Raw genomic sequence first — 22,798 nt, forward strand, 5'->3', positions numbered from 1 at the left:
TAACGGTCAAATCATTAAACAGTAAGTAATTTGAAAAAAATAAGTATAGAACAAAGGGAAAGAAACTCAGAAAAAGAAACTAATATCAAAGATAAAAGCAAAAATTAGAAATCAATAACAAAAATTATATAAGACAAAAGAAAAAAACCAAAAAAGAACAAAAAGTAATCAGGAGATGGAACAGTAGATGACTTAACTGTCCGCCATCTTGTTAGAATAGTGACGCGTCTGCCGGCCCAGTCCCCTCTGATGTCACTTACCTCTTCCAGAGCAGAGGCAGCAGAAGTAGTCATCGCGAGACCTTGCTGATTTGGATGGAGAGAGAAAGGAGCATAGCAGGGTGGTGAAGGGAGAGAAAGGAGGTCAGGGTGGTAAGGAAGGTTGTGGAGGGTGAGAAAGGGGGTCAGGGTGGTATGGAAGCATGGTGAAGGGTGAGAAAGGGGGCAGATGCTGATGGAAGTGGGGGGAAGGGAAAGCAGAGAGTGAAATACCAGACCATGGGGGTGTGGGAGAGGGAAGGAGAGGAGAGAGATGCCAGACCATTGGAGGAGGGAAAGGAAGAAGATGGATGCCAGACCAATGGGGGTGAAGAGAGGCATAAAGTTTCTGGAAGGGGAATAGGAGAGAAGATGCCATATAGAAGGGGCAGAGAGAGGGTAGACAGTGGATGAAAGGAAGAGAGTGACGAGAAGATGGAGAAAGCAGAAACCAGAGAAGACAAGGTAGAAAAAAATTATATTTATTTATTTATTTTTTGCTTTAGGGGAGATGCATCGCTGTTTCTGTGGTGTTGCATTGTATGCAGAGTCCAGCTTCATGGTGCTTTAGTTTAATCTTTGTCTACGTATTTTTATTCTATCACCCCATTTACAAAACTGTAGAGCGTTTTTTAGCGTTGGCATCTGAGCTGTTACCACCATGGCTAAAAACCACACTACAGTTTTGTAAAGGGGGAAGGGGTTAGTTTGTGATTACATACCAGGTGAAGGTATTTTTCTGTGTTCTGTGTGTTTGAAAAGATATGTTTTTCTGTTAGGATTGACTCTGTAAGATTGATCTGTACTAGTCTGGCTTGTTTAGTTTTACAATGGGTTTGTTGACGTACTGCTTACTGCATTATATAAGATGCTGCCTTTTCCTAGGTACTCATGTGTGATGTGTGGATTGTTACTAAAAATCATGTTTTTCATACAGATGGGGGAGGGTGTCAAAAAATGATGGGCCCCAGGTGTCATCTATGCATCACAGCCTCTGGCTGTGTGCTAATTGATTAGCATGAAGTTAGCAAAAGGACCCTTACTGCCTGCAAAATAGGAGGTGATAGAGGCTCTTGCAGTAAAGGGTATGTAAAGGGTTGCAGAAATGATACAGGAAAATACAGACTAGTAAGCCTGGTGTCAGTACTAGGCAAAATAGTGGAAACTAGCCACCCCCCGGCTTTATAATAGCTATGCACTAATGGCAAAATTAACACGTGGCCGTTAATTCAGAAAACTGGAAAATCAGCCATTTATCCAGCCATGGGAAAAGTGGCCTTAGTGCACAGGAAAGCCCCTTATAAGGGGTGACTTCATAAAAACTGGCAATTTTCAAATAGGCCCCAGAGTTGCAAACAATGCAAGTACTTTTACCAAATGCAATTGCAGGAAATTTTTAAAATAAAACCACTGAATTAGTTTCTTTTAGCAAAAAAGAGCCAACATACAAGTACCTGCATAAAAAGAACCTATGCATTTTGCACCTGCTATTAGTTTTTGCAGCTGAAGTGGGGTGAAGGCAAAAAAGCACATGTACCTTTAAGAATCCCATGCCTAATGATTAAAACAGAGGGCTGTAACCATGGAAACCTATAGGAACATAAGAGTTATCCTAGGGGTTTTGAAAAGTTTGGTAAAAAAGCAAGTTAAACAATGTTGTCTTCATTAAGGGCTATACACTTAGTCCAGCGAGTTTCTAGTTTTGTTGTAAGCTATTTTTTTCTACGATACAAAAAATCTGGAAACTCACTGGACTAAGGGGCTCATAATAAAAAAAAAAGTACAAAAAGTGGCCTAAATTGGTACTTGGACGATCAAAAAAACAGATCGTCCAAGTACCGATAATCAAAGCTGAGGCCTTTATCCTGCTTCTGAATGTCTAGAGCGAAAGGAACATTTTTGGACGTGGATAGGGCGGGAGGTGGGCCGACCTAGACTTATTCATCTAGCAGCCATAGCCAAAAAGGTTTGACAGGTTGCCAGACGGAACTTATATGCTTTGACTTAGACCAAGTCAAAACAGGTATAAGTTCTGAATAGGGGCCGCTGAGCTGATCGTGGCTGCTGCAATCAGCTCAGCAGCCTCGGCAACCTGCCCACCCCCCACCGCAACAATTGCGGCAGGAGAGATGCCTAATCTCTCCTGCCACGATCCTTGTTAACCTCCCCGGCAGGAGAGATACCCAATCTCTCCTGCCGGCATTCCCCCCTGAACTGACACAAACTGGCAGGAGGGATCCCAAGCCCTCCTGCCGGCATCCCCCACCCGAACCTGCAATCAGAGCAGGAAGGATCCGGCACCCCCACTGAAACCCGCAATCACAGCAGGAGGGATCCTAAGCCCTCCTGCCGGCACCCCCACCCGAACCCACGATCGCGGCAGAAGGGATCCCAAGCACTCCTGCCAACACCAATACCACCAAATACCAGCAGGAGAGAACCCAAGCCCTCCTGCTGAAGGCGCACCTCCCCCCATGAATACCGGCAGGAGAGAGCCCAAACCCTCCTGCTGGAAGACCAATCCCCCCGGATCCCCCAAACCCCCGAATGCGCCCCCCCCCCCACTATCCACGGACCCCCCTACCTCTAGGTAACATCAAATTCGAAGACGAAAGCATAATGTCCTAAGCAGATGACATTTTTCTCCTTATTCCCACAACCAAAAATCAATCAGACTTATCCAACAAAATTTCACACAATATAGAAAAAATCCAAAATTGGGTAACAACCAACAAACTAAAACTAAACACAACTAAAACCAAATTTCTATACTTCCACACAACTCAGCAAATGGCACCAACAAGCATCACCCTTCGATCAGGCGAAACCCTCTCCATAGACGAATCCTCCAAAATCCTAGGTTGCATACTGGACTCCACTCTTACCATGGAACCTCAAATATCTAGTCTCTGAAAGAAGTCCCTCTACAACCTGAGACAACTAAGGCTAATCATACGTACTTTCACCAACACCACTTTGCCTTAATCGTACAGTAGATGATCCTACCACAACTGGACTACTTCAACTCCATCTACATGGGAATCAACACTACTTTAATTCACAAAATGCAACTCATCCAAAATACGACTCAGTCACACCCTTCAGTCACTGGCTACCCATCCCATCACGAATAACATTCAAAATATCTTGCATCATTCACTGCATAGTTTATGGAAACTCTGCGGCCCCACTCATCCAGCTCTTCTCAATAGCGTGGTCTACTTCTCGCAGAATCCTAAACCGGATGCTACTCAATCTTCCATCCACAAAAGATCTTCACTACAAACGAGTTTTCCACTCCATGCTTACCTTTCTAGGAGTAAAACTTGGAATGACCTTACAGAAAGAACCAGAACTGAACCTTGCCACATCATCTTCTGAAGAAAGCTGAAAACCCATCTGTTCGACACCTAATCTCCTTTACCCTTCCATCTCTCCTACCTATCCACCTCCCTCCTCTCCTCCCTCCCCATTTCCTACCTACCCACCTCCCATCTCTCCCTCCTCTCCTCCCTCCCCATCCTCTCCCCTCTTGCCTCTCTTTATAGTCGCCTTGAGCCTGTATAGGTATGAGCGATGCACAAATAGAAGATTAGATTAGATTAGATCCAGCTGTTGCTGGATGATTAAATTGTTTTGAATATTGACCAGTTTGTCTTCTGTATGATTGAAGTGAAGGATTCTGCTGTATATACCGTATTTTTCACTCCATAAGATGCACTTTTTCCACCCAAAAAAGTGGGTGGAAAAAAGGATGTGTCCTATGGAGTGAATACCCAAATCCTCCCCCCTCCCCCCGTTACCTTATTTAGACTGCCGCCATTACTCGCCTTCCGCCGCTGCTGCTGGTTGCTCACTGCAGCCGAAAGTAGAGAAAGGAAAAGGCCAGGTGGGTGCAGCGATTGCACACCGCCAGCCCAGAAGCCTTACCCCCGACGTCATTGGCTGGCCCGGACCTTCTCGCAATTGCTGCACCTGCCTGGCCCTTCCTAGCAACTCCTTCTGTTCTGGGTGCTGCATTGCTAAGCCAGGAGCCCCCTCTCCCCTCCACTGCTGCTGCTACTTCGTCGACATGTCCTCACAGCAATAGCAGCTGGAGGTAATTAAATCCAGCGGGCGGGCAGGCTTGTGGGGGGTGTCAGAAGAGGACAGAGGCTGGAAGGCAGTGAGGGGAACAGGAGGAAGGAAGGGACAATTGTTGGGCCTGAGTTGAGGGGAGGAGGAAGAGGACAAAGGCTGGAAGGCAGTGAGGGGAACATAGGAGGGAGGGAGGAAGGGACAATTGTTGGGCCTGAGGAAAGAAAGAAAAAAATCACCAGACAACGGGGAGGGAGGAAGAGGAAAAAGGCTGGAAAGCATTGAGGGGGACATAGGAAGGAGGGAGGGAGAAAGTACAATTGTTGGGCCTGAGGAAGGAAAGAAAGAAAGAAATCAATCACCAGACAATAAAGGTAGGAAAAATGATTTTTATTTTCAATTTAGTGATCAAAATGTGTCAGTTTTGAGAATATATATCTGCTGTCTATATTTTGCACTATATTTATCTTTTTTTCTATAGTTGTTACTGAGGTGACTTTGCTTATTTTAAAAAGTCATCTGCCTTGACATCTGTGCCCTATCCCTGCCTGCCCTATGCCCTGTCCCTGCCCACCACTAGACCACCAGAGGGGAACAGGGTACAGAGCTTGGCAGGGAAGGGGGGACAGGGTGCAGATCCTGGCAAGGAGTGTGGGGTTGGGTGCAAAGCCTGGCAGGGAGAATTTGTTTTTTTTATTGTTTTCTTCTTCTAAATCTAGGGTACATCTTATGGTCAGGTGCGTCTTATGGAGCAAAAAATGTGGTAGTTTCTGTGTAGGGATCTGCAGCAGTCTGACATGTTCAGTTTTTTCCAGCTGGAGGTGTATTAGTGTTCTAGGGCTTGGTGTATTAGCTGCAGTGCTGCCTTTTCACGTGTAGGGTTGGAAGGCTGTTGCTGTTTGAGTTCTGGATGTTAGTCATGGTTTGGTAGGGCCGCTTTGCTATACATGTGTTAGGGTTACCAGGCATCCGGATTTCCCTGGACATGTCCTCCTTTTGAGGACATGTCTGGGGGTCTGGCGGCTTTTCAAAACCCGGCACTTTGTCTGAGTTTTGAAAAGCCTCCTCTAAATTGCATCAGGCAGAAGGAAATCCGTGCATGCATGGATGCCACACAATGATGTCATCACGTGGCATCCACACTTGCGTGGATTTCCTCCTGCCCAATGAGAGCAGGCAGCAGGGGTGGGTCTAGGGCAGGATTGGGGGCGGGACTGGGGCATAATGTGGCGGGGAAGGGTGGAACTGGGTGGGTCTAGGGGGTCCAGATTTTACTATGGCAACCCTATGCATGTGTATTTACATTTAGGGCCTCATTCTGGAAACAGCGCCTGCCATGGTAGGCACCTGCAAAACAGGCACTCACTACATGCCAATCACCGATAGGCACCGTGTCCAGAATCACAGATGCTTTAAAAGTAGACCAGCATTTTACACACTCGTAGGTGTGCCTAGATGTCTCCAGACATAAACAAAGGATGCCTACATTGTAGGTGTCCTTCACCCCATCGATTTTTTAAAAAAATGTGTGTCATGGTTAGATGTGTCTGTTAGATGATGTTAGGGCGCTTACCGCCACCTACAATTAGGATGCAATTTTTAGAATCAGGCCCTTAGAGTTTTATATTTCAAAAGAAAACTGGGATGCTGAATGCAAGAACAAATACCAGGTTTTCTATTTATTCTGGATTGCTTGTCTTTCTGTGAAGTGGTGGTGCTAAGATTTCTGGTTGACCTCTAGGGTGGAAGACCAGAGAATGAAGGTCAAATTGTGAACTGGAAATTGATTTTGCACGGGACCCCTACACAACTGGAGCATATGAAGCAACCTAGAGTATACACATCTTACAACGTTGTCCAGAATGACAGACGGGGTGTGGAAAAGATTGCAGACTCCAAAGAGGTATGATACCAATTGCTAGTTTTAACATTTTAGCTTTGAGTTAATTTGGGGAAATGGAAAGTTTAGTAACGAGCAAAGCACAATGGTGGAATTATGTACAGGTTTCTTAATATTCCCTCCCTCATCCCAAAATGAAGGCACCATATAGCTCTAAGTTTCAGTTTGTTCTGCCGATCATGTGTCAATCACGCAACGGTGCTGGGTACAGAATCGCACCTCAGGCAAAGGTAGGTGCCAGAAATGTAGGCCAGGTTTTGCCTGGCCTACATTTCTGGCACCTAGCTATGATGTGAATCGTGCCCCATAGGTGTTGTAGGCCACCTTTTGCCACTTCCAGTGTTAGCCATGCCCACAGTAGCATTAGGTGGCCTAAAGCACCTATGGAGGCACAATTCCTGCATCAGTTTTTTTATGGGACCAATAGGCACCTTGAATCTCAGTTAAAATGTTGTTTCAACGGTGGCTTTTACTAAGTTTGGGCGCCTACCAGCACCTAAAAAACCAGTACCAGTTAGAGAATCTGGGCGTTTGTGAATAATTATATTCCCAGTGTGACAAATACTGGGTTATCCTTTTCTGTTAAATGAGTTTGCACTATAAAAGTAAACCTTACTTGGGCATCTCCAGTTAAGTTCCTCAATCAAAATTAGGATTACCAGATTTTACTACTGTAAAATCTGAACTCATGGCCCCGCCCCCAGTTCCACCCAGCCCAGCCCCATTCTGTCCACCATGCCCTGTTCTACCCCAGCCTCACCCCTTCTCCACCCCCCTCAACCTGTTCTTGTGCTCGGAGCCGCGATGGGAGGGCATCTGCGCAGGTGCGAGGTGATGAAATCACATGCATGTACCTATATGTGTGACATCACTACGTTGCATCCACGCATGAACAGATGCCTTCCTGATGCCATCACAAGCTGGAAACTTTTCAAAACCTGGACAAAATGCCAGGTTTTGAAAAAAAATGCCAGGTTTTCTATAAAAAAAAAAAATAGAAACATAGAAGATGACGGCAGAAAAGGGCTACATCCCATCAAGTCTGCCCACTCTGCTTACCCACCCCCTGTCTATGCCCTAATGACCCAATTTCCTTATCTTGACCCTTGTAGGGATCCCACATGGGTATCCCATTTATTCTTAAAGTCTGGCACGCTGTCTGCCTCGATCACCTGCACTGGAAGCTTGTTCCAATGATCAACCACTCTCTCTGTGAAGAAATACTTTCTGGTGTCGCCATGAAATTTTCCACCCCTGAGTTTGAGCGGGTGCCCTCTTGTGGACGAGGGTCCCTTGAGAAAGAAAATATCATCTTCCACTTCGACACGTCCCGTGAGGTACTTAAATGTTTCGATCATGTCTCCCCTCTCCCTACGTTCCTCAAGAGTGTAGAGCTGCAATTTGTTCAGACTCTCTTCGTACGAGAGACCCTTGAGCCCCGAGATCATCCTGGTGGCCGTCCGCTGAACCAATTCAATTCTGCGCACTTTACTGTAATGTGGCCTCCAGAATTGCACACAGTACTCCAGATGAGGTCTCACCATGGCCCTGTACAACGGCATTATGACTTCAGGCTTTCGGCTGACGAAACTTCTATTGATACAACCCAATATCTGCCTTGCCTTAGATGAAGCCTTCTCCACTTGATTGGCAGTTTTCATGTCTGCACTGATGATTATTCCTAAATCTCGTTCTGCTGAAGTCCTAGTTAAAGTTTCTCCGTTCAAGAAGTACGTCCTGCATGGATTTCCGCTTCCGAGGTGCATGACCTTACATTTCTTAGCATTGAAGCCTAGCTTCAGGTTGGCAAAGTAAGAAGCAATGTATTTTGCAGTTAAAATAATATAAAATTATTAGTCTAAGATAGTAAAAAATGTTTGACTTTTATTTTAAAAAACAATTTAGCTTATGAACAGAATTTCCCAGCAATAATGTCTCCTGGACCATTCCCTTCTCAATCGCGTTTCACATAGGGTTACCAGATGTCCAGATTTCCTTAGACATGTCTGGGGTTCCGACATGTCCGGTTGGCTTTTCAAAACCTGGCACTTTGTCCAGGTTTTGGAAAGCCTCCTGCCCGACCAAAGCAGGCAGCGGGGAGCGGAGCTAGGGCGGGAATGGAGCGGAGATGGGCAGGCCTTGGGGTGGGTCTAGAGTGTCCGAATTTTACATTCGTAAAATCTGGCAACACTAGTCTCACGTGAAGGGCCATGAAATGGGTCAGCCCTCTTGTATAGGTGATATGGACCCAGGTTGATGATGTTTCCTAGCAAGGGGGTGGGGCTTCACCACTGCAGTTGGCAAGAGGGTAATGGAGCTTCAATATTTATTCATGCCTTTATTTACCAAAGTAATTATCCAGTTTATTAAACCTTTTCATTTCTTGGCCTTCTAGCTTGTTTCTGCAAATAGGAACAATCATCACAGTATACTCTGTTTCTCCCCTCCTCCTCTCTTTGAATGCCATACAGTCTCTTTTTTTCTTTTTGCTTTTCATATCCTGAGTCCTGCTTTCTGATTTTGAGAAGCAGCTGCAGTTCTCGAGTGCTTAAGCAGGGCCACAAACAGCTGATCTTTGCTTTTGCTATTCTTTTGCGGTGGTCTCTTAGCTAGTGTGGGTCCCTCTGAACTGTCACCCAGCAGCTTTTGATCACCAAGTTGCCTCTCCTCTGCTGTTCGCTGCTGTGGATCTGCAGCATGCGCACTCATCTGTCCAAAATCTCTACTCCCTCCAAAAGACATGTGTGTGGGAGGGGTGTTATTCTATAAAGAAGGTGCTAATATTTATGTGGCAAATTTGTGCATAAATGACCACAATACTGGCTTTACATTTTGGGGTACCATCTTATTTATTTGTTTATTTCAGTTTTATATCCCGTCCTACCCAGGAGCTCAGAACAGGTCACAGAAGTACAGTGGCGTACCTAGGGTATGTGGCACCCAGGGCCCATCATTTTTTGACACCCCCCCATGTAAAAAAATATTTTTTGTAATGACCATGAAACGGAATAAATGGTCAGAATAGAAACAGGCAGTGAAAATTTTCTTATATTCCAAACATAACATGACATAAATTATGTCTGAATTGTCATGACATCAGAAGTACATATGGAGTAGTTGCAGGTGATGCTTGGGACAGTTCTGATTGTGTTAGTTCGGTTTTATGTGTTTTTTGAATAGAAGGGTTTTTATTTCTTTTTGAAGGTTTTGCAGTCTGTGGTCGATGTCAATTGGTTGTAGAGTTGGGGGTCGAGTGTTGCAGCTCGAATGGCTAGGAGGTTGTCGAACAGTTTTTTTCTTTTGACATTTTTGGTTGGAGGGTGTGTGAATGGTGCCTGAGTTCTCCTATGTCTGTTTGAAGTGGATTGAATTATTTAGCTGAAGAAATTAGTTACCCCCTCATCCCACACACATTAATTCTCTTTCATTATAAAAAAAAACATTGATAAGTTCCCAGAAAAAAAATACATTAAAATAAAAAGTGAAAACAAAGGCCCCTACAGATGAGAACATAACAAGAATAGCCTAACTGGGTCAGACCAATGGTCCATCATGCCCAGTAGCCCATTCTCATGGTAGCCAATCCAGGACACTAATACCTGGTCAAAACCCAAAGAGTAGCAACATTCCATGCTACCGATCCAGGGCAAGCAGACACTTCCCCCATGTCTTAATAACAGATTATGGACTTTTCCTCCAGGAATTTGTCCAAATCTTTCTTAAAACCAGCTACACTATCTGCTTTTACCATAACTTCTGGCCACTTCATTTTTAAGTTTAGATCTTTCCTTTCAAACAGAGACCTTGCTAGATGTCAAATACAGCACAAGGTAACTTCACATGGACTTAGCTGTGCAGGAAATGTGAATCTCCTCATACACCCACCATATAGTGCAAAAATGTGCAAAGGTCTGTTTTTTTTCTTTCGATCACTACATAGCCTAATGCCACACAAGCAGCACTGTTACAAACATATTCTGTAGGTCAATGCTAAGGATAACAAAGTTTCCTTCCTTGGACCAGAAGGAGATACTGATAAACCACTGGAAGAGATCCCAAAACAACACCCAAAGACCCACTCAGTGTGTGAACCAGTTGAGTGGAGTGGACTAACTGGGGGGTGGAAATGGGCCCGGAGTTTGCTCAGCAGAATTTCCCAGACCACCTCTTCCTCTCAACACATTGACATGCTGCTGCCACCACCACCACTAGGAACACCTCACTGGGTAGGCCAGCTATGCTGTTTTATGCTTTATAAAACACGTTATTATATTTTCTAATAAAGCACATATTTTAACTGAACTCTCTGACATCCTCAGCCTTTCAATTCACAAAAATAGAAGGACGAAAAGTTCCCATTTCCTGCTGTCTCATGTCCCCGGCCTATACAATATTTTTTTTCTGCAGACCCTTCAAAAGTCTGACCAACTCCTCGTTTCACTTGCATTATAAAGTACTGAGGATGCAATCTCTACCCAATCCCAGGTCCTAAAGTCTAAGACAGTAGCGCAAACTAATGCTGCCAGATTCAAGAAAAAAAATTTTGATTCGATTCAGCCTATTGAATTGGTTTTTCAATTCGATTTTCCTGCCCAGTTGGGTGATTTTTTTCAAAACTCCTGGTGGGTTTTATAGCTTTTTCACGCCCTTTGGCTTCTCCTAACCACACTGGCGCTATGGTGTAAATAAAATAAAGAAACAAAAAGGACTTTTCCTCTCTCTGTTAAATCCTAGCTCACGTTTGCAGTCCAACACCAGCTCTGGCAGGATACACATTTCAAATCTGACATATTATAATCACAAAACAGAAAATAAAATTAATTTTTCTACCTTTTGTTGTATGGTTATATTTCAAATCTTGTTGGTCCAAGGCTCTGGTTTTCTTCTGATAACTTGCTTGCCAGGGTCTCCTTCTTTCTTCTTTCTGCATGCTAACCATCTATCTGCCAACTCTGTCCTTCCTTTCCATTTCCCTTCCCTCCCCAGGAAGTCTGGTGTCTTTCCTTTTTTTCATCTCCCTCCACAGATCCACCTTTTCTTAACTACCCTTTCATCCGGCATCTCTCCTTCCTTCCCCACCACCCCAGAGTCCACCATCTCTCCCTTTCTTTTCCCAATTACCCTCCTATCCAGTATCTCTATCACTCCTCCACACCATCCCTTGTGTCCAATTTCCCTCCCTTTCTGTTCCTTCCCTCCCTAAATCCCATGGTCCATCATCTCTTTCCCTCTCCTCTATTTTCAGAGGAGAGGGCCTCCCCCCCAAAGTTTGGCATATGCACGTCTCTTTGAACACCCCCTTCCCTTCTTGTACTTCTAAACCAGGGTCCCCCCCAAAGGCCTGTCCCCCCTTAAAGGCCTGCACCCCCCTTGAAGGCCTGTCCCACCCCCTTGTAGGCCTGTCCCCCCCTTGAAGGCCTGCCTGCCTGTCTCCCCCTTATAGGCCTGTCCCCCCTTGTAGGCCTGCCTGCCTGTCCCCCCCCCTTGAAGGCCTGTCCCCCCCTTGAAGGCCTGCACCCCCTTGAAGGCCTGTCCCCCCCCTGAAGGCCTGTACCCCCTTGAAGGTCTGCACCCCCTCCGAAGGCCTGCACCCCCGCTGAAGGCCTGCACCCCCCTTGAAGGCCTGTCCCCCCCTTGAAGGCCTGTCCCCCCCTTGAAGGCCTGCACCCCCTTGAAGGTCTGCACCCCCCGAAGTCCTGCACCCCCCCAAAGGCCTTTCCCCCCCTTGAAGGCCTGTCCCACCCCCTTGTAGGCCTGTCCCCCCCCCTTGTAGACCTGTCCCCCCCTTGAAGGCTGCCTGCCCCCCTTGAAGGCCGGCCTGCCCCCCCCTTGAAGGCCTGTCCCTCCCCCTTGAAGGTCTGCACACCTCCCCGAAGGCCTGTCCCCCCCTTGAAGGCCTGCCTCCCCCCTTGAAGGCCTGTCGCCCCTTGAAGGCCTGCCTGCCTGCCTGTCACCCCCCACCCCCTTGAAAGCCTGCCTGCCTGCCCGCCCGCCCCACCTCGAAGGACCACTCGCCCCCCTGGCCTCCCCGCACCACCTATGAAGCAGCACTACCTATGCTCCCGGCCTTGCCGTTCAGTCCCCCCCACCACCCCCGAAGGACTGTTCGCCCCACTGACCTTCCTGCACCACCTATGAAGCAGCCGCAGCAGGATCGCAACGCGATCCCTGCGCTGCTTAGGTGCTGCTTCCTGTGCCTTGGTCCAGCCCCTCCTCTGATGTCAGAGGAGGGGCGGGACCGTGGCGCAGGAAGCAGCACCCAAGCAGTTCAGGGATCGCTGACGCTGCGGGCTGCTTCACAGGTGGTGCAGGAAGATCAGTGGGGCGAGCGGTCCTTCGGGGGTGGGGGGGGACTGAACGGCAAGGCCGGGAGCACCCCCTCAGGGCTGGCACCTGGGGCGGACCGCCCCTCCCGCCCCCCCCCCCTTGGTATGCCACTGCAGAAGTATATTCACAGTGTTTGGGGTACAGGGGTATTGGTACATTCTATATTGTAGGGTAGAAACAATATAATTATAGAGGTACATGGTAATTGTGTGTATACAGTAAACTGCTGGGAGGGGGAAAGACAGAGGGCATTTACAGTGTAATGGAAAAGCATTGGGAATATACATCAAATGTTGTGGGGGAGGGTGGAATGAGCACACACTCGTGGCTAGGGGCATTAGGTTTGAAGCAAGGACACTAGGTCAATATCGGTGGTAGCCATGGTATTTAATCCTGATTGGATTTCCCAGCAATAATGTCTCCATTCCCTTCTTATGCCAGTCTCACATGAAGGAATATGAAATGAAAATGAAAAAAGAACCAAAGCAGCCTTCTTTTCCTCTTACTTTTACTTACTTGCCTCACAAAAAGGTTTGTTGCTCTTGCAATTATTCCTTTCAGTTTTGCCCATTGCATTTCCACTCCTTCTAGACGTTCCCATCCAGACAACAATTCCTTGACGTAATCCCCCATCTGAACAAAGTTCATTTTTTAAAAGTCTAGAACCTTTGCTTTTGAATGAGCCCTCTCTATACCCATTTTAATATTAAACTGTACCATGCAGTGACCACTGGATGCCAGATGATCACCCACTATAACATCAGAAACACTTTCCCGTGTGTAAGTCCAGTATGATCCCATCCTACGTGGGTTCCATTACCAACTGATGGAACAGTTCTCCTTGTAGAGAATCCAGGATCTCCTTATTTACAGAAGACCGCGCAATAGGGATACCCCAATCAACATTCAGCATGTCACAATCACCAATTAGTAAAACTTCCTCTTTTTTAGATATATTCTGAGGCCTGGATTCTAATTTTATACATAGGATGCCAACCCGGGCATTCTATATAGAATCGGGCTTACACCCGCCCAAAGTTAACCCGATTCTGTAACCAACGTCCATGTTGCAGACGCCGGTTACAGAATCAGGTTTAAAATGCCCCAACCCCTTCCCTGAACCCCCCCAACGCCACCCCCCATGAAGATCACCGGCAGGAGGGTGCCCAAATCTTCCTGCCGACAAAACCCGCAATCGCCGGCAGGAAGGTGCTCAACTCTTCCTGCCGACAGAACCCATCCCCCTGAAGATCGCCAGCAGGAGGGTGCCTAACTCCTCCTGCCGGACCCCCAATAGCCCCCACCCTAAGATCGCCGGCAGGAGGGTACCCAACCTCTCCTGCTGGCCCCCCCAATGGCCCCACTTCCGAAGATCGCCGGCAGGAGGGTGCCCAACTCCTCCTGCCGGACCCCCCCAACGGCCCCCCCTAAGATCACCGGCAGGAGGGTACCCAAGTCCTCCTGCCAGACAACCCCCATCAAAAGTCCCCACCCCAGAACCCCTCCTTGGGCTTACCTCCAATTTGGCCGGACGGCAACTCGCACCATCCAGCCAGCAGGCCCGCCTCCATTCAAATGAGGCGGGCCCACCCTTTCACTGCCCAACCCACAGGATCCTAGGGCCTGATTGGTCCAGGCGCCTAAGGCCCCTCCCGCTATAGGAGGGCTGCCTAGGCTCGCTTAAGGCTACCGCCTAGCCTTAGGCGGGCTTGCGGGCCTCTCTAGGCTCCCTGGCGGTGCCTTCAATATAGGTGGCCTGCCTGGGGAGCATTTTTTTTTTTTTTTTTTTTTAGAAAAAGTGCTTCCCGATTGGCTGATTAGACAGCTGTAGGATGCCTACAGCTGCCTACAATTGGGAGCACTTTGCAGAATCAGGGCCTGAATGTCTACTATTAAATCTCTGTCCACTTCTTCCATCTGTGATTGGTATATCACACCAATGTAAATATATTCACCATTCCCTCTTTCCAAATTGATCCACAGTGCCTCTTCCTTGCCCTGCAGATCCCGCAGTTGTGTGGCTTTAATGTGATCTTTAACATATAACGCTACTCCCCTTCCTTTTTTCCTACCCTGTCTTTCCTGAACAGATTACAGAGTCAAGTCAAGTTTCAAGTTTTATTAAAAATTGATAAAACGCTAATCATAAATACTAAGCATTTGACAATAAAAATTTAAATGGGGAAAAATAGGAACTCTTAGACAATTTTGATTTAGGGAGTGTAGGGTGTTAAAAATTTACTAAGAAATAATGGGGTGTCAGTGGAACAGATTTTAAATACTAATTGGCGTAAGCTGTAACACCGGCTCTAAGTCTGGTGGAAATGCTCACATCAAAACCATCTGCAAGTATAAACCCAGTTACACTGAAATTCACTAGAAGTGTCCTCATAATGACATCAAATGAATGCAAAAATATCAAAAATGCCTAGAATACATTGCAATAGAAGTCATATTCATACCTTCCTGGATAAAAATTACAAGTCTTTCCCCACATGATGATGACCAAGTGGTAATAGATGTAAAGACAGGATCTGACATTCAAAAAAATGATAAGGGATAGATTCAGCAGTAATGGTGAATTTTTATTTTAGCCACTGACATTATCCCTAGGTATTCAGTGCCTGGCCATTTCCAAGCACCAGCATTGAATACCCCAGGTTTATCTAAGGAAATACTTTGTTAAAGAAAGGGTGGTAAATGCGTGGAATAGTCTCCTGGTAGAGGTGGTGGAGACAAAAATTGCTGCAAAATTCAAGAAAGCGTAGTACAGGCACGTGGGATCTCTTAGGGAGAGGAGGAGATAGTGGATGCTGTGGATGGGCAGACTGGGTGGGCCATTTGGCCTTTATCTGCCATCATATTTCTATGTTTCTATGCAGCTGACCACTTCTTATGCAGTTAAGTGCGATATTCAGCATTTAACCAAGTAAGCAATACTACATAAAGATAGGGCTGTGTGTTGTGCAGTCCAATATGGCCACTTAACTTAGGGCTCCTTTCACATAGCCACGGTATGAGCGTCGGAGAATTTGTCTCGCCAGCCCGTAGTAGAAACCTCTACCTCAGTTTTGTAAAAGCCAGTGTTAGTTAAGTGCTGAATATCGGCACTTAACCGACTAACGCCCCACTCCGCCCCCAGATCACCCATAAAATAGTTGGCTTTCAGTTTAGCAGTCAGTGCTGATTTTCAGCGGCACTAACAGATTACATGCTGCTGAATATCAGAGGTGATTTAAGCAGCCAGGACTCTGTAGAGAATGGCACAGGGACAAACTTTGTCCCGTCCCTGTGGATAACTGCGGGAAAACATCCTGTGCCATTCTTTAATATCTACCTCAACCTCAGTCCTTCTACACCAGTATTCTCCAATGCAAGGCTTGAGGGTCAGTGGTTAAGAACATAAAAATAGCCTTACTAGGTCCATCCAACCCAGTAGCCCGTTCTCACGGTAGTACCTGGCCAAAACCCAAGGAGTAGCAACATTCAGTGGCTTCCCCCATGTCTTTCTCAAAACAGACTATGGACTTTTCCTCCAGGAAATTGTCCAAACCTTTCTTAAAACCAGTTACGCTATCCACTCTTACCACAACTTCTGGCAATGCATTCCAGAGCTTAACTATTCTCTGAATGAAAAAATATTTCCTCCTATTGGTTTTAAAAAATATTTCCCTGTAACTTCATCGAGTGTCCCTAGTCTTTGTAATTTTTGACAGAGTGATAAATCGATCCACTTGTACCCAATCTACTCCACTCAGGATTTTGTTGACTTCAATAATATCTCCACTCAGCTATCTCTTTTCCAAGCTGAAAAGCCCTAACCTTTTTAGTCTTTCCTCATACGAGAGGAGTTCCATCCCCTTTATCATCTTGGTCGCTCTTCTTTGAACCTTTTCTAGTGCCGCTATATCTTTCTTGAGATAAGGAGACCATTCATACTCTGATTCTTCCTGCTTTCCATAAGAATGACATGGGGATGGTTTTCTGTGGTTAACCGTAGGGACAGGGACAAATTCTGTCCTCATGTCATCCTGGCTGCTTGAATCATTTTGAATATTGACCTGGTAAAGTCTTAAATTTATGCTCTAACGTTATGATCCTACATTTATGCACAATTTTCAACCAGAACTAGAAGTCTAGATTTTCAGGTGAAAGTAAATCTTAATTCAGGATTTTAAAGTTATGCTTATACTGTATATTTTGGCCTGCCATTCATTTTCCGAGATTTATGAGCCTAATTTATGAATCTGGTGCTAAAATTCGGCGCTCAACTCCTAACATTTTTCATTGTCCTAAATCTGCCCCCGTCTATTTGATGCTGCTAAGTGTAGGCATTTAGTGAAATTTCACACAGAAACATCGAGATATAATGGCAGATAAAGGTCAAATGGCCCATCCACAGCATCCACTAGCTCCTCCTCTCCCTAAGAGATCCGTCGCGCCTGTCCTATGCTTTCTTGAATTCAGACACAGTTTTTGTCTCCACCACCTCTACTGGGAGCCTATTTCACGCATTTATCACCCATTCTATAAAAAAGTATTTTTTTAGATTACACCTTTGAACTTCATCCTATGTCCTATCATTCCAGAGTTTCCTTTCAAATGAAAGAGACTCGCTTCATCCACATTTACACCATGTAGGTATTTAAACGTCTCTATCATATCTCCCCTCTCCCGCCTTTCCTCCAAAGTATACATATTGGGATCGTTAAGTCTGTTCCCCATACGCCTTATGATGAAGACCAAATACCATTATAGCAGCCTTCCTTTGGACTGACTCCATTCTTTTTATATCTTTTTGAAGGTGCGGTCTCCAGAATTGTACACAATATTCTAAATGAAGTCTCCCCAGAGTTTCACCAGAGTAATACAGGGGCATCAATACCTCCTTTTTCTTACTGATCATACCTTTCCCTATGCAACTTAGCATCCTTCTAGCTTTTGCCATCACCTTTTTGACCTGTTTGGTCACCTTAAGATCGTCACATTCTATTGCTCTTCTTTTGTGCACAAAAGCTCTTCACCCCTTAAATTGTACCGCAGTGGCGTACCAAGGACGGGGCGGGACAACTAATGGCGAGAATGCTATCCGATGGCATCACAAAGGGGGCGGAATAGAGCCAGATCGGGAGGGTGTTCCTTAAAGTATGGTTTTGCCCCTCCCGCCGGCTTCTTAGCCTTTTTGAACCGTAGCAGTGGCATACCAAGGGCGGGGGTGTGTGTTGAAAAAATGATGGGCCGGGGGGGTGTAAAAAATGATGGGCCCTGAGTGTCACATACCCTAGGTACGCTGTACCATTCTCTCAGGTTTTTGCAGCCCACTTTCATGTCTTTAAGCAAAGCCCTCCCTTCCTCCGACGTCAGCGCTGACATCAGGAAGACTTCCGTTCGGCTGTGTGCTGCGACAGGGCAGGTAAGGAGAAGGAGACTACCCTCGCGGCTCGACCAACCCCGCTGCGATCCAACCCCGCAGGAACCCCGGAAGGATGCAGCTCGGGCGACTTCGTTGTGTGAAACGAAGTCCGTTGTACGAATCAAGACAAAGTTCGTTGTGCGCAGCGTTCGCTGTGCGTTCTTAGCATTAAATCTTAGGCAGTCAGCCCTAGTACATTTTCGAAGAGGCCAATTTATGACCATAACTCTGAAAGTTAGGAGCGTAAACCCTTTTAATATCGGACCCACAATTTTACAGAGTAGTAAGGGAATTGCTAATTATGAGAACAGAATTTAAAAATCATATCAAACAAAATCCATCTAAAAAAAAAAAAAAGCTTGGACTGATCTGCCATGTTAACATTTAAGTCCAAAAAAATAAAAAATAAACCCAATCCAACTTGAAATGTAGAATTCCTTTCAGAGAAGACTTATCTCCAAAATCTTAGAGGTTGATATTTTAGCTGGCAGTGCTCAGAACTTTGTGACCACTGCTGACGCTAAACCCATAAATTCAATGCTGGATCACATCCAAGCTTCAACGTTGAATTTGCAGGCTTCCAGAGCCAGCTGACTCATAGCTGGTTAAGTGCAATATTCGGCTTTTTGAGTTACTGCCTCTGTTCCCTCTAAGCTGAGAAGAGGGCTACACTGCATTCCTGCTAGTGTAGAGTTACCAGATTGCCCTTCCCTTTTATCTTATTTTCTATCTTGATGTATTTTTTTAACCTCTCCACCCCCTTCTCCCTTCTGTTCCAGTTAGTACATTTGGTACGTATTTCCCCCCCATGATTTTATTTACAATACCTTTTATTTGGTTTGGTTTTATTTACATTTTAATGCATATTTCTTAATTGTGAACCGTTTAGGTATATTTTTGATAAATGGTATATCAAATAATGAATAAACTTGGAAACTTGGAACTCTTTTTTTTTTTTTAAAAAAGGGCACCTGGCTCCACCCTGCCTTGATCCACCCCAGCCCCACCCCTCCAGCTCCGCCCTGTTCTGCTCTCAGTCCTGCCCCCGCTCAAACCTCCGGTCTCCTTCCCTGAGCTTGGAGCTGCGTCTAGAGGGCCTCAACGCATACGCAGATGTCGACATGATGACATCACATGCATGCGTGTGTGACGTCTTTGCATAGACGGCCACACGTGCGCAGAGGGCCTACAGATGCGGCCCCAAGCATGGGGTCTTCCAAAACCCAGACAAACTGCTGGGTTTTGGAAATCCCTCCAAGCACCAGGATAGTCCTCTAAAAAGAGGACATGTCCAGGTTTTGCCGGATGTCTGGTAATCCTATGCCAGTGAAGGGTAGTGCTTTAATATTGTGTTTTCTAAAACTAGGGATAGACATGACTGCAGGTGGAGGACTGTGTAAAGATAGAACTATCATGCGGTCCTATATATGCAGTTAACCTCTTCTTCTGCATCTCCCATTCTCCCACTTTGGTGTAGTCTGTCTATTTTTCCCTAGCCCTTTCCTTATGCCCTTTCCTTTTCCCCCACTCTGCTTATGCTACCTCCCTAGGGTGGTCTGCCCTGGCACCATCTTTGCATCCTGTTCATTTATTTATTTACTGGTCAATATTCAGCCAGCAACAGTCAGGTTTATTTTTAATGTTTACTGTCACCAGCTAAGTGAGATCTGGGTGTTCATTACCAGGCTATATGCGGGCACTAGGATTGAATATCCAAGCCTGACCAGATAGGAAACACCCTCTGGGACCCACATAAGGGTATCTAGCTAATTCCTGCCCCCCCCCCTGTGATTCTGATCCACTCTCCCTCCCTCTCACACCCAAGAAGAGTAACTGATTCTCCTTTTGATTTCCTTTCCTACCCCTGGAGCAGCAACTGACCCTCCACAAGATTCCCCACGCCCTGTAGGCCCTCCAGAGCCTATTTTTCTGATTCCTGTTGTCTAGCAGAGAACAGGTAGACAAAATAGCTGCTGTGATCTCTAGTGTCACTCTTGCAATACTTCTGGTACTACTTTGAGGCTAATGATAGAGGTCATGGCAGCCAGCTGTGAGTGGGCAGATATGAGTGGACATCACTTCTGTCCGTTCTCTGCTAAACCAAGGATCGGGAAGGTAGGCGGGGTAGGAAGCTATAGGGGTGGGGGGCATTCTATGAGAAAGTCATTTGCAGTTCAGGGGTAGAAGAGAGGGAGGGTGGATTTGAAGTGGGAGAAAATTTGATGTTTCTTAGGGGGGGGAGAAAGGGAGGGTTGCTATTCTGGAGAGTTAGAGGGAGGGAGGGGGGATCAGAAGAGTTTAGGCTGGTACCCATAAGCTAAGCGGGTGCCAACTAATATTCAGTGCTTGCAAAATGCTCACCTCCATTGGCTGAATATTGACCATCCAGGCTTTCTGTTTTTCAGTAGCATGGAATAGTGGACTGCCACATATATCAGCTTAGCTTCCTCTCTCTCTGTATGCTTGCACCGTTTTCACTTCACCTCCGGCGAGGAATGCAATAATGTGTTTTCAAAACAATAATTCACAGGATCCATTTTTCTGGATTCATGTTATGCTAGCTTATATATATTTTTTAAAAATAATTCACAGGATATTACATCAAAGAGTTTATAAATGCAATAGCATATAGACAAAGTAAAATATAAGTCAATACAATCTGTGTGCTCAGTTTATGCATGACTGAGTTATGAATTTCCTGAGGCTTGAAAGGCAACAACTTCCTGGTTCATATTACGCATTATCTGAATATTGGACTTCTTGTGTAAGATACCTTTTGGAAATGGTTTTATGAGTTGAGCTAATCTTTTACAGATAATCTCTCACTAGCTATGCCAAGTGATTATTAATATAATGATTATCTTGTCTGTTTTAGGACCATACAAGCCTTAGTGAAAACTCAGAGACCACAGTAAATACTTCAAGCACTACAAAAACCGGCAATGAAAAAGCAGAAGAGGAAGCCATGCTTCATCTACTGCAAAATGTTTTCGGCGTGCAGAAGCCCCAAAAAACGGTATCAAAGTCAACGCTTACAGAAAAGTTACAAATTCCTTATGAATCTTTCTACCAAGCCATGAAGAAATTAAATAAACAGTCACAGTTACCAAATTCAGAAGACAACATGTACGGTGACTACGCTGACCAGTTTTATAACAGCAAATCCTACAAGCATAGAGATGACAGACTGCTGCAAGCCTTACAGGATATCATCAGAGAAGAAAGCTAAAACTGAAACTATGCTACTGAGTTGGAAATATTCATGACCCTGATTTTCGTATTTCTCTTCCTTGATCTGTATGATTGTGATGTCATACAGAGGTACACTGCAAATGTTGAAGGGCAACACTTAAAGTGACTTATACATAATCATCTAATTCCCCTGTCTGTGGATTTTTAGCTCCACTATATGGATAGTGCTACCTAAGGTACCTCTAAAAGCCCTAGTTCTATCTGCAAAGAGCCAGAATGTAGTTAAGGTAAAACAAGGATGTTCTGCCTAACTATACAGAGAGTAGTCATATTTTGCCTTAATCCATAGAGCAGAGCAGTTTAATTTAGGAAAATGAAAAGGTTTTCCTAATTATACCACTTAGCTATATGTATAGTAGCTAAATATTGCCATTAGGGGGCAATTCTATAACAAGACACCTTGCAGGAACCTATTCTATTGGGGAATATAGATGACTACTTTCCTTTATAGAATACTAGCATTTAGGAAATTATCCAGTCTTTTTTAAACCCCGCTAAGCTAAATGATTTCACCACATTCTTCAGCAACAAATTCCAGAGTTTCCGTAACTGACATGCATGAGTTTGGGTCCAGCCCCATGCTCTGTTTCTGTGTATGCCCCATTTGCAAATATGTGCTCTGCAGGTTTCACAAGTGTGTTTAGGCAGCATAATTTATTTATTTATTTTAAAAATTTATATACCGTTTAAAACTGAACGGTTTACATAATTTACATACACAGTATTTAAAATGAACATATAATAAAAACAAATACATAGTCGAATAAACATATAGTAAAATAAACGTAAAAACAATCTTCAAGGAAATAACATAAAGTGGATAAAAAAGATCATGGATAGTTCATCATATTTATCAAAAGTAACTATAGCTGCATCTTTAGTAATTTTCTAAACCTACCCTTTTCATAGCAATTTTGTATCTGACCCACCAAGGAGTTCCATAACTTAACTCCTGCGCAACAGAAAGTCATTTTACTGGTCTCAACAAGTTTTGGGTTCACAGACGTCGTCAGTAAAGCTAAATTTTCAGAACACAAAGATCTTTTTAGTATATAGCTGAGTAAATTACTTTTAAGCAATTCTGGGATGTTTCCTTACATAAATTGATGGCAAATCATCACTGCTTTATACTGAACTCTCAAGGCGACTGGAAGCCAATGCAATTTTTTAAGAACATAAGTGCCATACTGGGACAGGCCAGAAGTCCATTAAGCCCAGTGTCCTGTTACCAGCTGTGGCCAACTCAGGTCACAAGTACCTGGCTAGATCCCAAATGAGTAAAACAGATTTTATGCTGCTTATCCCAGAAGTAAGTAGTGGATTTTTCCCAAGTCCATCTTAATAATGGATTATGGACTTTTAGGAAATTATTCAATCCTTTTTTAAACCCTACTAAGCTAACCGCTTTCACCACATTCTCTGGCAACAAATTCCAGAGTTTAGTTACATGTTGAGTGAAGAAATATTTTCTCCAATTTGTTCTAAATTTGCTACTCAGTAGATTCATTGTGGGTCCTCTAGTCTTTGTATTTCTGGAAAGAATAAACAAGTAATTCACGTCTACCATTTCCA

The 22,798-nt window shown here is 44.9% G+C and overlaps 1 protein-coding gene across 1 annotated transcript in view; it reads left to right on the forward strand.

Moving 5' to 3' along the window:
* PCSK1 (proprotein convertase subtilisin/kexin type 1) overlaps nt 1-22,435 on the forward strand; it is a 109,152-nt gene extending 86,717 nt beyond the window's left edge. Inside the window, exons 13-14 of the mRNA XM_033929194.1 lie at nt 6,076-6,237; nt 20,850-22,435. Coding sequence (XP_033785085.1) covers nt 6,076-6,237; nt 20,850-21,203 — 516 coding nt within the window. The 3' untranslated portion in view covers nt 21,204-22,435. The remainder of the gene's footprint in view (nt 1-6,075; nt 6,238-20,849) is intronic.
* The last annotated feature ends 363 nt before the right edge of the window (nt 22,436-22,798 follow it).

Source organism: Geotrypetes seraphini, chromosome 1 (assembly GCF_902459505.1).
Source record: "Geotrypetes seraphini chromosome 1, aGeoSer1.1, whole genome shotgun sequence".
Classification (NCBI taxonomy): Eukaryota; Metazoa; Chordata; class Amphibia; order Gymnophiona; family Dermophiidae; genus Geotrypetes; species Geotrypetes seraphini.